The sequence below is a fragment of the Rhinolophus sinicus genome, linkage group LG15 (genome assembly GCF_036562045.2).
Source record: "Rhinolophus sinicus isolate RSC01 linkage group LG15, ASM3656204v1, whole genome shotgun sequence".
NCBI lineage: Eukaryota > Metazoa > Chordata > Mammalia > Chiroptera > Rhinolophidae > Rhinolophus > Rhinolophus sinicus.
In genome coordinates this window covers 22,727,138-22,743,815 of record NC_133764.1, presented here as the reverse complement: position 1 = coordinate 22,743,815, position 16,678 = coordinate 22,727,138, and the positions used below count along the sequence as shown (strand labels likewise).

Sequence of the window (16,678 nt, the reverse complement as noted above, 5' to 3'; positions counted from 1 at the left end):
TATAATACATCATCTATATATCAAATTGTATGCTCACCACCCAGAGTCAGTTCTTCCATCACCGTATAATTAACCACCTTTACCCTCTTCTACCAACCCTCCTCCCCCCATGCCCTCTGGTAACCACTAAACTGTTGTCTGTATCTATGAGTTTTTGTTTGTCTTGTTTCTTTGTTGCTTTCAGTTTTATATCCCACATATCAGTGAAATCATATGGTTCTAGACTTTTTCTGTCTGACTTATTTCATTTAACATAATAATCTCAAAATCCACCCATGTTGTCGCAAATGGCAGTATTTCATCTCTTCTTATGGCAGAGTAATATTCCATTGTGTATATATACCACATCTTCGTTATCCAATCATCTATCAAAGGACACTTTGGTTGTTTCCATGTCTTGGCCACCGTAAATAATGCTGCAATGAACATTGAAGTACATAGATCTTTATGGATATATGTTTCCAGATTTTTCTGGGTAGATTCCCAGGAGAGGGATTGCTGGGTCATATGGTAGCTCTACTCTTAATTTTTTGAGGAACCTCCATATTGTTTTCCATAGTGGCTGTACTAATTTACATTCCTACCAGTAGTGTATCAGGGTTCCTTTTTCTCCACAGCCTCTCCAACACTTGTTATTATTTGTTTTGTTGAGGATAGTCATTCTAACAGGTGTGAGGTGGTATCTCATTGTAGTTTTGATTTGCATTTCCCTAATAGCTATTGATGTTGAGTATTTTTTCATTTATCTGTTGGCCGTTTGTATGTCTTCTTGGGAGAAGTGTCTGTTCAGGTTCTCTGCCCATTTTTTAACTGGACTGTTTTTTTGTTGTTGAAAAAAGGAAATATTATTAACCTCTGTCATTTAGTAATCTAAGAAACCCACAGCTCGGAACATAATACTATAAGATTCTTCATAAATTCTAAGATACTAACATACGATGTTTCCCTGAAAATAAGACGTAGCCAGACAATTAGCTCTAATGTGTCTTTTGGAGCAAAAATTAATATAAGACCCAGTCTTATTTTGCTATAAGACCGGCTCTTATATAAGACCCGGTCTTATATTAATTTTTGCTCCAAAAGACGCATTAAAGCTGATGGTCTGGCTAGGTCTTATTTTCGGGGAAACACGGTACTTGGATGAAGTCAGGCCAGTGCATTTTTAATGCAAGTAGAATAAAATATATTCTTCTAAAATTAACAGAGTTGGCATCTCTACTTAGAAGGCCTTACAGTTAAAGATAGGAATGAAAGCAAGCAAACAAAAATGTCAACAACAATCTGGGATTCTGTTAATAAAGTACTGTCAAAGCAAGACAAAGGTGCTGCTTACATTTTGGTTGCACCATTGTCTTTCCCTGGAATAACATACGTATGGTATGATCATCAATACCATACTACACACAGAACCCTGATATCACACCACGCTCTTTACTCCACACTTGCCTTGGCCTAAGAATTGATGAAAGCATTGCTAGGAGTAAATGACAAACTAACAAGCCAAAAGTTCCTCTAGGGTTTACCTTTGTAATCCTAATACCTAATACAGGTACAGAGGAAGAAATAGTTATTATGTCCTAAAGGCTTGAATGAAACACAAGGAAACATTTCTAGAATCTAAGAGCTATAAGGGACTGTGTTTTTAGAAGACGTGAGTTTCCCTTTTCACAGATATTTAAGCAGTACACTCTCTAACTTTCACACATACTTTATCTTTCCTATAGTCTCCTCCCACCCCCTACTCCCAACCCCATCCCCTGGGCAGAAGGGTGAGAACAAATGATTGCTGAAGGATATTCCAAATTTGGGCATTCAGTACACAAAGGTAGAATGTGTTACTGTTCCCAGGAAGAAATCCTCATTAGAGCATACAAATTGCACAGCGTGCACAGTTAAGCTTTGAAGGACACAATTTGGCCTATGCATTACCTAAACCCTACACATCAGGTTTATAGCAGCATTTAACCACAAACATAACTTTCAGCCTTTACATACATGGCTCTCAAATCATCATTCTATAGTCCTTTCCAGTCTATTTAAGCCCTTCTATCAGAGGTGGGAACCACATATGCACATAGACCCTTCTCACTTCATCTTATTAAATTATAACCAATTTTGAAAATCTTGAAAAACAAAAGACTAGTTGCTGCCTTTTGTATAGTCCACAGATTTCTGTACTGCCAAAAGTTCAAGTCAAGTCTTGTTGAACATTATAATAACCGAAAACAGTCACAGCCTTCCACTTGATACAGGAGTCTAACTTGGCTTGAAGGCTGTCGATGAAAGGGAACACACCATTGTCAGAGGAAATTACACTAATTCGGGGTTTGCTATACATTTTAGAAAATAATTTCCAATAACTGAACCACATTTTGCTTCCTTCTAATTTCCAGAGTGACACACAAACACACATACACACACAGAAAAAAAGCCCACATAATAAAATAAAGGCATGTTCAGCAGCATCACTGAAAAAAACCATCCAAGATTTCTTTTATTAGAAATTGAAATAATTTATCCATTTAAGGAATCAAAAACTTACCTGAAGATTTACTTTCTGCTGTCTGTTCAAGTTCTCTGAAAGCACGATATTTATCACCAGGCTCTATGATGAAGAGACAGAAGCTCAAGTAAGGTCAGGAACCTGGAGGTCACAACTCAAGCAAGTAAGGCCGCCTGGGACAGCCAGACACACTCGGCATATGGTATAAGCATTTTACACATTCACCATAACAGACCACTGCTAAAAACAAAGATGTACATTACAGGTCTATGAATTTAGGAACTGCTTTTACCTCCAAATGGAACAGTATTTTCAGAGGACTTGTCAGCTGCAATTCCTTTAAACACAGCGTATTTATCCATTGAAGCCGATGCTTTAGTTCCAGAAAATGGCATCAACAAAGACGGGGCACTGAAAGGGAAAGAAAGAAATATTTCTTAATGACTAGAACATTGAGTCCTTCCCTTACCATCAAGTAGGAGCTTAGAATTAAAATGGCATATAGGTACCTAGTTAAAACTCATGGCTCCCTGCTTTAAAAGTTAGAAACTAGACGTGTGTACGTGTGTGTACCACAATGATTAAAAACAACATCCTTTTTATTGAAAAATATATTGAAACAACACTCAACCAATAATTTTTTTCTAGATGCTGATTAGCATCTTTAATTTGATCAGATTATTAGCTGCTGACCATATAATCATCTCTTTAAGCCATAGAAACAATTGGAATGGCATTGGAAATAGACTGTTATAGAATGATGACCTCCTGCAATTTTAACTTAAGGTCCATGAAACTACAAAAGTGAACAGCTTCAAATAGGTATACCCAATATTTTAAAGTAAATTATGTTAACCTTAATAGGAATTATTCTCTAAAATGGGGTCAGAATGCAGAGGTGGAATAGTTAAGATAAAAATCTATTTATGAAATGTTCAAGCCAAGATGTAAACTGCTCCTCTTTGATCACACCGCATTGCTTACTAAGGCAGAAGTTCAGACATCTGATAAGCAGCCCTGGAGTTAATGCAATTTGCATTTTTACAAGGCTCCAGAAGCTATCTTTGTAGCAAAACAACAATCACTTTAAAATTAGATAAAGATACTTCTGCCTGTGGACATATTTCTCCCTGGATTGAAAAACAGCGTAATGAGTAGTATCAGTGAGGGTAATTCGTGGATGGCTTAAACACATACTATAAAAGCATTGCTTTTTTCCCCCTTCTTATCAGACCCAGGCAGCTCCCAGGAAGAACCACCTTTACATATGAATGACTGCATTCCAACACTGGTTTATGTCATTCAATACTTCCCCCTTCTCCCCACCCCCACACGTTGTATAAATGGATTTCTATTGAGTTCTTTGCAGTCATTCAATACCCCCCCCACTACACACACATATTACATAAATGGATTTCTATTGAGTTCTTTGCCCTGGAGCAAAAATCTTTCCACAGTCATTTAAATCTTATCAGTGGCCTCCAAGCAAGGTAAGAAACCCAGTTCTTGTACATGCATGCTAACAGGGGGTCTGTCTGCAGTGCTTTAGGACGTAGTGCTATCAAATATTGTAATTTCACATCACTACCAAACAGCAGCCACAAACCGTGCTTCCCTGAAAATAAGGCCTAGCCAGGCCACTAGCTCTAAAGTGTCTTTTGGAGCAAAAATTAAGATAAGATCCGGTCTTATTTTAATATAAGACCGGGTCTTATGTAATGTAATGTAATATAATATAATACCAGGTCTTATATTAACTTTTGCTCCAAAAGACACATTAGAGCTGATGGTCCGGCTAGGTCTTATTTATTTTCAGGGAAACACGGTAAGAGAAATGGAATATGTATCTTGACAAAAACAAGTTCCAAAAATAACCAAAGAAATTCACATTGCTTACTCAAAGTCTGGTATGTTAGAAATATCTAAATACTTTTTTAAAATGATGGAAAGGTGTTGAGAACATACTGAATCAGTTACTGTACCTAAAAGTTAAGCTACTATAAAAAATATTAGATGTTTATGCAACTGTCTATCCAAACCAACAAAACAAAAATATGAAGGCCTAACAGCCACTGATCTCAAATATAAGAGACACGAATAATCATATCTAATTTCCGAATTATGATTTCTGTGGAAAATCAATAGTACATTATATTGCAAAATATCAAATTATGTGCCCCTGCCTAAAAAGCTTTCCAACAGCTAAAGTTCTAGATCTATTACGAAGAACAAAGTAATCACTGCACAGGTGCACTCAGCTGTAATAAATCAGTTTTAGCTCCGGCAGATAAAATATTGGCAAGCAGATGTGCACTGGGAGGAAATGGTAGGAGCTGAAATTCAACATGGACAATGGGGCGAGAAATTTCAAGAGTAAAACTATGAATAAAGAGTAAGGATTAGGGCCATTCCGGTGGTTCAGGTGGTTGGAGCACAGTGCTCCTAATGCTGAGGTCGCCAGTTCGATTCCCACATGGGCCAGTGAGCTGCGCCCTCTACAGCTAAGATTGTGAACAACGGCTCTCCCTGGAGCTGGGCTGCCGTGAGCTGCTGCCAGGAGCCGCACAAGAGCCGCTGTGAGCAGCTGACGGATGACTGGAGACCAACTGCCTCAGCTGGGGGGCAGCGCAAGGCTCATCATACCAGCATGGGCCAGTGAGCTGTGTCCTACACAATTAGACTGAGAAACAACAGCTTGAACCGGAGTGGGGCGGGGTGCGAGGCAAAAGAAGGGAAAAAAAAACGATTTAAAAAGAGTAAGGATTAATGTAGAAAGCATGAGAGTAAGGAGTCTTAATTCTCTTAGCTATACTAGGCTTCTCATCATAAATACAATGTTAACTATATTCAACTCTTTTCTACCTGTTTCCATGCTGGGAATTATTTGTTTTTGAAGAAGCAGGTAAGTCTTGGAAATCACTGAATGAGTCATCAAGGGTTCCTGACTTAGAAGCATCTTGAAAATCTTGGAAGTCATCCTCCTCTGGTTTTACCACCTAGGTTTAGAGTACATTTAAATAGAAAGCATCAAATTGATAAAACAGTAAATAACAAATCAAAGCTTTGAGGTTTGTCAACCTCAAAGACTACCTTGTAAATCTCTGCATTTAGGTACAAATACCTAATTTTAGAAGAACACCTTTTAGACAACATACCAACTCAAATGCTTAGGTCAGGAATTCTGTCTTATGTTTTTAGACACTTCTTGTACAAATGGTAAAAAACTGGTTTAAAGAGCTAGCTATACAATTTTTAAACAGCTAAATCATATTTAATAGAGTACTGAGAACCTGCCATCTTTAAAACACATTTTATACATGTTTGTAAATTACAAAAGTGATATAAACTTGTTAGACTCAATTACACACGTATAAAGTCAGCAGTGATCACTGACTCCTAATCCCATGCTCTAGAAGTGAGTACTGTTAAAAGCTCATTTGTTTTATAGAGAACTGAGCTTATACTGTTTTGCACTTTAAAAATGTCATTATGACTTGGACATCTTTTTGATGCAGTACATGTAGGTCTATCTCATTCATTTTAAAGCTCAAATAATTTGCCACTGTATGAATGAACCAAAATTTATATAACCTTTCTTTTCCTGATGGACATTTAGCTATTTCTAATTTTTTTACTCTACAACAAATATCCTTGTGTATATCTTTGCTACAATTTGAGTTACTATTTCTGTGGGATAAATTCCAAATAGTATGACCGCTAGGTCAGAAGATACAGACATTTAGGATTTTGATAGTTATTGCCAAGCCTGCCTTCCAAAAAGGCTGTACCAATAAACTCTTTTCCCTACATTTTCACTGACACTAAGTATTGTATGTTTTAAAAAAATATTTGCTAATCTGAGAAGTGAAAAATAAACTGAAGCATTTTAATTTCATGTTTAACAGCTTCCTCAAAAGACACAGCCTAAGAATTTAATTAACTTTATTAGGCTTGATGTTTAAAATGTATATAAAGAACTATAAATGTTTAAAATTCAAGTATCTTAAGGCTTAACAAATTGCTTCATGTTTTTTAAATAACGAAAAATTAAATGTTGTTTTTGCTTTAATAATGTTTAGTTTTCACCTCCAGTGTCCATCATAATCCAGCAATCTTCTCTGCATCCCCAGAAAAAAAGTTGCCCAGATTCACTTTCAGGGATTATTTGGAATATGCAGTTTCTCCATTTACCTGATTTGCCTGGTAAGTTGGCATGAAGCCACTGGAAGCCTGGGCTGCAGCTCCCCCTACTGGTCCGATGAGGTTAATGCCCATGACTGGCTGTCCCACGTTGAGGGGCATGGAGCCTGCAGAGCCTGAAGGCATCCCTGTTGGCTGACTCACTGCGGTGGGCAAAGTCATAGGAAAGCCACTTAAAGTTGGAACAGGAGCCGCTGGGAACTGGTTTAAAGCATCAGGACTCATGGCAGGAATACCCCTCTACACAGAACAGGAGGAAAATGGGAACATTTTAGAGGATTGCAAACTATGTATAACCTAAATCTGGCAAAGTGACATCTAAATGTAAAATCTGTAGCCTTGGTATGTTTCCACTCTAACTCTCCCCAAACTCATGAATTTGATACAAGAAAATAAGTTACAAGGTTAACATAAACCTAATATTTAGCAAAGAAATGGCCAACACATCAACTCTGACATTTTCACCCTCTGGCAAGTTTGGTGAATTTACTATAATCAGATCACGATTACATATATGACAAATGATTTTGTAACATAAGAAAAATTGCTACCAAACAGAGAATACTTTATCTATATCTAAGGAATTTTAAATAAGGACTTCAAAAGATAGAGTAATTTCATTATTACTAACTTTCGAGTTCAGAAGGGATACAGTCAGGCCAGAGGATGCTAATATGTTAAACAGTTTCTAAACAAAGGAATATTTTGCTAGTATGTGCTTCATATAAATTATAAGTTTTTGAAGTACTATGTCTTGAAAATAACCTAAATTTGAATGTTCAAGGAATTCCACAAGGTTGTAGGCATAAAGGATTCATATTCTTTCAATTTATATCGAAAAGTTATTTGATCTAATTTAAGAAATAACGTCTACCTGTGTTACTGCTATCATGGCGAGAACAGTATAAAGTTCTTCTTTAGTCAGTTTGCCAGGTGTAGTTCTATTAGCTAAGGCCCATATCTGTCCAAGAGTTTCCCTGGGAAGTCCAGATGACATCAGAATGGGATAAAGTTTAGCAGTGTCTATTCCAGTTGAAGTCATTGTGGTTTCTAAGATTTTCTTATAGGCATCTATGAAAGGCAAGACCAGATTACAAAGGTAAACACATTACAACTGATCTTTTTTTGTTGTTATTGTTGTCATTATTGCTTGTATAAGAATAATCTTAAACTGCTTTAATAAAACTAAAGCCATGTCAGGGTTTGAAGTGCTGTAAAAATACTCAAGTGGAACTATCCAGCAGACAATTCGAGTCTGGAGCTTAGAAGAGAGGTTGGTGCTTGGCCCTAAAGATGAAAATTGGGGACTAAAGGTAAGAGAAAGTCTTCCAATTCAGTAGACAATAGTAACAAAAATGAGATGGAAATGGTAGGCAGATGCTTTGGACTTTAAAAGACAAGTTGTAGAGTAATGATGCTGGGAATAGTCTGAAAACAGCAGTTGGAAGCAAGAATTATATCAACACCATGTTTTTCCTATCCCAATAAATGAGAGGCCGTGAGAAAAAACATCATTGGGTACGGTGCTATGGAAAAAAAGCCTTCGGAGAAAGACAAAATTTCAGTTAAGGTGAGGAAGCAGAAAAAAAGAAGACTGTTGGGGAGTTTTTCACAATAAAATGGGGTTTCCAAAGGAAAAAGTGAGAAAGGCTGTGAAAGCTAGGGTTGCCATGTCAAATACAGGATGCCAATACTGAATGGGGCATACTTATACCAAACAATTTTTTGCTGTTTATCTGAAATTCAAATTTAACTGGATGTTCTGTATGCTTATTTGCTAAATCTGGCAACCTTAGTTTGAAGAATTTTGGGGGCTGAAGTGGGTAGGGCTAAGGTAGACTGCGAAAAATGTTTAAAACAAAAATTTTACATCTATGATTTAAATATGAATTACAGGTTAATAGCTTGGCCATAACAACACATATTTTGACTAGGAAATTACGTGTGCACGTATTTTGAAAGGAGCAGAAAGAAAGAAATACTAATCTGGCAGAACATGGCTAGAACTCCAAAAGATACCAAGATCCACATTTTGTTTGTCTGCCTTGAAGAAAGAGAGGATGAAGAAAGGATGCAAACTGTCTAATGGGCAGGTGGGAGAAAACCTATTACATTCATGTACAACTGAAGTCCCATACTGGTTTGGGAAATTAGCCTTTCAATTTGTGGTTATGTGATTATGATGAAAAGCAGACATTACTGGTTTCTTCCAAAAAGAAGTTCAGCTACAGGAATCTTGTATGAGTTTTATTTAATCAAGTGTATAACCAATCTAGAAAACTAAAGATCCGATGAATGTTACCTTTAGTTTACAAGGGGTTGGCAAAGTAGAGTAAATTGAGTAAGTTACAATTTATTGAGATTGGTTAACATATGCTGCTGTAATGGTCATTATTCTGTGCACATCAACCATGCTTACATAGAATTTTTCCTTGTGTCAACTGAGTCCTACCACAAAATGTGCACCTTAGTGATATTTTTTGGCTCAGCAGTAATACTTAAAGAAAAAAGTAAACATCATCTTCCAGTGTAGAAAGAGATGCCATTTGATCTTTCACTTCATATACTATCATATGACAAAAAAGTCGTAAGAATATTGTTAAAAATATAAGCTGATCATCAAGAGTTCAGAAAACTGCATTAAACATATTGGTACTACTCTTGATAAGGTATTAATAATCTATAAAATAAATATTTGGTAATGTCTTTTAAAGCATGATAAATCTAAGACAAGCTTTTAGAAATAAAAGTATATCATGGTCAATAAAACATTAAAGCAAAACATTTCTCCAACATTTATAGTTATTTCATATAGGAGGCAGCCTTAAGAAACCCTTGATCTATTTAATTTTCTGTACTCTTTCAAAAAAACAATAAACAAGAAAAAAGTTACAATTCCTTCTGCATATTTTGTAACCACAACAGTAACTATTCAAAACTACATTTACAACATTTAAAGCAAAATATACAGATGGGAATCCTGGACAAAGAAGCTATTTTACCTGGAACCAAACTCTCATTGTAAATCCAAGGAGGCATTCTGGGCTGAACAGGATCCTGTGAGGGAAATACTCCCACACCTAGAAGATAAGGAACATTATCTAATGTACATAATGGTCCATATAGAAGATGTGGAAATCACACTGAATCATGGTTTTTTATAAAAAGAGCACTGGCTAGAGACACTAAAAAAAAAAAGTCACCAATACAACTAAAATATCTGGCTTCTAAACAACTCATACATTAACTATGTTCTAAAAAGTAAATTAAAAAACACCACCACCTAGGATGTACCAAATCAATATTCTGACTCATACGAGGCTTGCACCATTTCACATGTATTACAAATTAAAGAAAAAACATGATGGTAGTTTACAAATTATATATGTAAAAAAACATAGTTGCCCAAGCTTTACTTGCAGCTTTTAATCATGTTTCTTTATAAAATCTGATATTTTTTTACTTGAATATGACACTGCTGCCTTGGATGTATAGGATTTTTGACTTTTATTTCATCCAGTGAAACATCCTCTGAGAGTTGACCTCATAGGCTGCTTACATTCTAATTCATCTCTGCAAACTGACTTTAGAAAAATTTGATCTTTTAGGCAGCAATGTATATGATTTATTTCAGAGAAGCAAAACCATATGCTCATTGGTGACTTTTCCAGTTAAATTTTAACTTTTCAACCTTTATGGAAGAATACAAAATGCAAGAGGGGAAAAAAAGAAGTTTCATAAACAGAAGAGAAATTTCAGGAATTATTCTGATTAAAAAATATATATATATATATCAAAAAATTTAAAAAAAGAATAAGAGTGTATTGAAGGAATTCAGAGCAAAATTGTAGGGGTTAATTGGAGAAAGGAATGCATTAAACATATTTTAAGCAAAATTTCAATTAGCAAAATCAAGCAGCATTCATTTTAAGATTAATGCTTAAGGTGTTAGCATTTGAGCAACATTTGGTTAAATGAACTTTTGGCTGAATATTTCATGAGCTCACCACTCTCTTCAATGGGCAGGTTTTGGTCTGAAGTCTTTTCTGCCTCTGTAGCAGTGGTACCACTTACACGTCCATCTACAGCACCCCTGTTACTGGCTGTTAAACTGGGATGGTTCTTACTGGAACCTGGGCTTTGGGCTTTGTGCCCAACTTCAGAAGTATTTAATTTAATTTGTTCCTGCCCAGATGTACTTATATCACAAGATACTAGGAGCTTCTCCTCCAAGGAAGGGCCTAAACAAACGGTATGAAGGGATTATTTGTATATAACTGCAAATTTCTATTTTTTTCAATCATCCATTTCCACCCCCAGATTCTAAAAGGGAAGACCCTGCCACGTATAATGTGAATTCTGAAATAATTCAATCACTACACATTTGTATAGGACTTGAGAGACTTAGCGATTTTAGAGAACTTAAACATTATCTACTTTGATTTTCAAGAATTCCATGAGACAATAGGAAGAATGGTATAGTGGAAGGAGTATTACCTTAGAAATCTGGTGACTCACACAAGATACAGACACTTCCACTAACTACTGGGAAGACCCTTGGCCAGTAGCATTTTCTCTGAATCTGTTTCTACATCTGTCAACTGAGAAAGTTTGGACTAAGTACAAGTCAGCTAAGAACCCTCTCAGCAGTATTCTAAGTCTCAAGACCTAGGGTGTAACTGTCCCTCCACCCCCATTATTTCACAAGTGATAACACTGAGGTACAGAAATGTTTAAAGATTTGTCCGAGGACAAAATGAGAGTAAATGAAGTACTTGAACTAAGGAGAGCACTTTCTAAAGCAGCTTTCCCTGGCTTATTACGCTTATAAAACTGATACTGGTGATTTTCCCAGACAAGAGTAATCTCCTGAAGAAATCAGTTTGTTTGTTTTTAAAGTTCTAAGGTGTTTTAAATAGCTCCTAATTTAGAAGCAAGTTTTAAATCAATTTTCTGGAAAGTGAGACTCCCCCCAGAATTTAAAAATCTAGATTCTTATCTTGAATTTCAATAGTAATCATATATTCCGGAATTTTCTTTGCCAAAATCATTGTATTATTCTATTTATATAAGAATAAATGATCCTAGATTACCTTAAGAATATATCCGTTAACATTCTAGGAGTCACCTGTTCTATGTACATTGTATGAGGCTGAAGCAGTTGAGAAATAAGGAATTTGCCCGGGGACACAATGTAAGGCAAAAGACACTGGAATCTGACCTGGAGGGAGAGGCTGTGCTCCAGCCTTCTGTGCATGCAACTGGCCAAGTGGGGTGGTGGGATGGAAAGACTGAAAAGGCTGGGAAGTGGAAGAAGGCCCACGTGTGGGAACTTCAACAGGCCCCTGCATAAAGTCACTGAATTCTTCTTCATCAAGAAAGGCAGGTGATGGGGAGACAGTTTTAGTAGAATGAGATGATGTGGGATAATCTGCAAAATGGAAAATGGTAATGAAACACACAGAAATGAAAATCGACAGGGAGAAAAGAAATTAAGATGTAGTAAAATTCTAAAAGAATGTACTGAAACATGAATAGTGAAGGTGAACAAGAAATAACGTAACAATAGTCAAATGGAATTTTACAGTGAATGCAAAACACTTCGATGTCTATTTACACACAATTTTTTGTCTATTTAAAAAGAGGTTTTATAACTATTTTGCATTTGGTTCAAAAACAAAAACTGTAAAACTCAAAACTTTCCTTCTTTTATTAAGTTAATACTATTTTTTCCCCTGAGACCATTAATAATATACATCAAAGGTGTGATTACTTTTGAGACTCAAGTGATCTGTATATCTGGATAATATTCTCTCAAACCAATATACACCAGAAATAAGAAAATCTACCAAATGCTGCTGAAGACATTTTAGACAGATACATGCTCTGATGATTAAATTTCATTATGCCAATACATACTTGTAATTTTTGATATATCATACCTAATCCATACACTTTGCATACTTCCCATTTCAGTAAAGTTACCATATAAGGAATGAAAATTACAAAGGAGACAGCAAAGATTAAACACATTACCAAGGTGATGTTTTCTTGCGAAAAGCATCAAAACTGGGATACCATAAAGTGCTAAGTCAAACAACTCAACAGTCAATTTAAGAAAGTAAAACCTTGACTGAGGACTATGATTAAAAGATCTTTGGTTCTAAGGCATATAAACATCACTGTTGCTTTTTACTGTTAAATGTGAGATTCACTTATGTAATAAACCTTCTCTACAGGGACTACATTTAACATGAAGCTCATTAAAAATACCAAGATTGTCACATTTTTAATTACTTTGACTTGCTTTAACATTTACTGAAGCCTAATGTCACAAGGGGCAGTCTTTTTTAAAAAAGGCTCTCATCTGAAAAATGGGAATACTACATGCTTCTTTTTAACATTTCTCTTTTGGATCTGTGAAATAAAGCCTGAACACACTGAAAATTCTATAAAAGATGCAAAATGAGCACGCAAAATTACTGCCTTAACTTTGTTTAAAAAAGAAAAAAGCCATGCCACAATAAATTCCAGCTCTCCCAATAACAGTTACTGAGTGTGGAGTGTGGGTTTAAGTTCTCCATTTGGGTTCTCAGACCAATACTGGTAGAAAACAGTAGCAATGGAAAACTGAGAGCTATTATGAATGGTTTTTAAATGGACCCTGACTATTTATTAGCAATAAGGCTGCAAAGACTAAATGAATCTCTCTTTGTATCTGACGGAAATTAATTCTATGCAGTATGTAATTTGGCTTATAAACTCTTGCAGCTTTCTATACGATTAATAGGCATAAAAATACGATCAATAATTTGTATACTCAATAATTTAGGATAAATAGTCTATTGGGGGAAATTAAGAGGTGCCTTTGGTGGTAAAAAGGCTAGAAACTCCATACACTTTAGGCCTATATTTAAGACTCTCAACTAGAGAAGCTCTGAAATTTCCTTGGGCTTGCTTCAGAAAAATCTTTTTCTGGCTAAGCATGAAGCAGTTAACTAGAAAAAGATAACTAAACACACGTTGCTTTAACTCACATTATTTGAACATCAAAACACCAATTTATTATTTAACATTGAGGTTGCTAAACCACACCTGGTTGTCCAAAAAGGGCATTCAATCTGGGTAGAACAGTGTTTTACGTAACAATGACTATTCCTCTCGGCTATCTTCTCCTTTTCATAAGTTCCATGCTGGGTCCAGTTATAGCATTCCAATGTCTATTCTTAAATTACTTCTTGACTGGCTGATTCAGCTTGTAATTTTCATTTTTAGATATCATTTTTCCTTTCTGAACTCAATTTGATTGCTAATATCCATTCTCTTTTCAATCTTGGTGTATATTTTACTTGGGGCGTATTTTGGGAATGATAATCTGAGTATATAATCTAACAAGTGAAATTAAAAGGACAGAGTCGAAGCTGTCCCAGAAAGTCAAGAACTGGTTACTATGCCAATATGAGATTATTCCCTCCTGACATCACCTAATAAGATACTATAATACAAGGATTTAAGATAAAACTTATCAATGTAATATATATCAGCAGGAAATAGTACTTGATTGGCTGAATGATTTCTGAAAACTGTTCATCTTTTAATGGAACATTATTCTTGAAATCAGTTGAGGATAAAATGTCAACTATCAAATTTTTAAAAAGGATGTGGTAACAGTTACGTAAAGACAAGACTCATTTCAATTGCTCAATGTTCAAAACACATGCAAAAGACCCCCCCCCAATATCCCTTTACCCTGTTCTAATTAGGCACTTTTTTGTGCTTATGTGATGATAAATGATAATAAAAGCTACAAAGAAATGTATAAAAGAAATTAAAATTTCATGAGGAGCATTATTAAACCTATGACTTTTTTCCCCATCACTTTTTCAAAGGGCGCATTTAAAAAATTTGTAAGTTTAATCACACTGAATAAAACCTGAAATGGCTCACAGAAAGTAAAATTCTTTTAAAACAATGAGAATGAGAGGATAAACTCCTTTATTACACTTGCTTTGAATGAATGGATTTTACTAATGTTAACATACTCTTTTATACATAAGATTTACAAGTGAAGTTATCTACGGACATTTACTAGAAGACAGAGGTTTTTCTTGCCAACACAGGTATCCATCCAGATCAGAGCTCTTAACTCAGTGTAAAATCTGTAGTTAGCTTGAAGGAAGAGCTCAGCATTGACTCTTCACATAAATCACCTTCCAACAGAAGAAAAATTTTAAATCCAAACTACCTGGTTTCTTAGGGTGCGATGCTGGAGTAGGGTGCATCTTAGCATCTCTGGAAAATCCATCTAAGTTTCCTTTTATGGCTTCCAAAGCATCATCTCTACTCTTCTCTCCTGTCTAAGAAACAATAAATGTATGGATATTTCTTCACTTATCTCTTACTTCATCCTAAATCCTCCCAAATTTAAAGGAAAGTGCAGATATTAGTCTGTTTCCAATATTTTTACCACATACTTCTGATAGTGAATTCTCCAAGTTAAAAACACATTGGTAAGTGTATAAAACAAAGGCATAAAGTGACACTCTATAGAATATAAAAATATTAGAAGGCCCATTTATAAATATTTTAGGATACAGCTGTTAGGTGTTCTGTATTAGTTTCCCAAAAAATGATTACAAACATTCCAATAATAGTAAAAGAGTTCAGAAGATTGGCTGATACCATTTCCCTTAACAATAGAATGTCTTTACAGAAGAAAACTCCTTCACTTTTGAACTTAGGTAAACTAAAATGAAATCAACCACTGCCTCAGCTTGGGCTGGTGCCTAAGTGACAAAATCCACTGAATAAGAGGATCCACTGAGAAGAGGCACATGCAAAGGTGGGTGGGTGGGTGTGTGTGTTGGTTGCAGTGGAGAGGTGGCAGAATATATTACCTTGGGTTTCACACTACTCAGAAGTCTGAGCTTTTGCTTCTGCTCTTCAAACTGGCGTCTTTTTCTTTCTTCTTCTAAGAGCTTCTGCTGTTGTTCAAACCGTTTTCTGAAGGAAAAACAATCTAGTAAAGAACCAACTTCAGGAATTATCAAATATGTTATAGTCATAATTCTACTAACAATTTCAGCAATATATGTTACATTTCTAGAACTAAAATCTCTGCTAATTATATCACATTTTCTCATGACAATATTATTTCTCCATTATATTAACTTCAAAAATTATGAAATGAGTCTAAAAAATGGTTTACCTAAATGACAGACAGGAATTTATTTGTTGTCTAATTTGCAAGGGGAGGAGACAATCTTTTGCATTCAAATGTAATTTCAAAAAACAGACAGGGAAGTAGACAAAATAAACACTCTTTGCTCTGCATATAAAAAAGAAACTTCCACTTGGGAAAGCAGCATCGTAGGAGAGAGAGCAATGCTCTCGGAATCAGGAGACCTGCATTCGGGTCCAGGCTTTGCTAGTAACTGTGTAACCTGGACTGACAAGTTGCTTCACTTCTCTGGACCTCATTTTCCCTAAATGTAAAATGAGAGGGTTGAATTTGAGAACCTCTAAGGCCCCTTCTGGCTTTAAACTTAAAATCAAAGTATTTGAAAGAGTTTTAAAGGCAATGCGAGTGTTTTGGCTTCAAATCTGCACTAGAGAATATTTGACAGTTTAAAAACAACTGCTATTGTGTATCTTTATCCTTGAGTCCTGAGGCTCCTTACTGCTGCTCTTCGGCAAACTGCTTCTGCATGTCTGGAGTGTACTGTGGGCCTGGAGGACGCATCCCCAGGAATGGTGCTTGTCGCAGGTAAGGCATTCCTGCTGCTGACATCGGTCCCATTGGTATCCCTGCCTAGAAGAAAAGGAGAAGGGCTTAAAAAACGCAATTTCTCCTTTTAATTATTATAAAGAAAAACTGTAACTTTCATATTCTTAATATATTTATTAATGAACTATATAAATACATTTTAATAAAAACTTCAAAGAACATAGGCTAAAAATGGAAAGCTCCCCGTA

At 35.6% G+C, this 16,678-nt stretch overlaps 1 protein-coding gene across 15 annotated transcripts in view; it reads right to left on the bottom strand.

The window, feature by feature from the left end:
- The window catches only part of SYNRG (synergin gamma), a 67,197-nt gene that overhangs the window by 31,510 nt on the left and 19,009 nt on the right, over positions 1 to 16,678 (bottom strand). For 6 of the 15 annotated variants that reach the window (XM_019732530.2, XM_019732532.2, XM_019732533.2 and 3 more), the window contains exons 4-14: positions 16,384 to 16,514; positions 15,601 to 15,706; positions 14,949 to 15,060; positions 11,925 to 12,134; positions 10,711 to 10,944; positions 9,706 to 9,783; positions 7,578 to 7,774; positions 6,695 to 6,943; positions 5,366 to 5,499; positions 2,796 to 2,914; positions 2,543 to 2,605 (exon numbers count right to left, since the gene is read on the bottom strand). In XM_019732530.2, coding sequence (XP_019588089.2) covers positions 2,543 to 2,605; positions 2,796 to 2,914; positions 5,366 to 5,499; positions 6,695 to 6,943; positions 7,578 to 7,774; positions 9,706 to 9,783; positions 10,711 to 10,944; positions 11,925 to 12,134; positions 14,949 to 15,060; positions 15,601 to 15,706; positions 16,384 to 16,514 — 1,633 coding nt within the window. The remainder of the gene's footprint in view (positions 1 to 2,542; positions 2,606 to 2,795; positions 2,915 to 5,365; positions 5,500 to 6,694; positions 6,944 to 7,577; positions 7,775 to 9,705; positions 9,784 to 10,710; positions 10,945 to 11,924; positions 12,135 to 14,948; positions 15,061 to 15,600; positions 15,707 to 16,383; positions 16,515 to 16,678) is intronic. The other 9 variants (XM_019732536.2, XM_019732538.2, XM_019732541.2 and 6 more) reach the window with 3 other exon arrangements.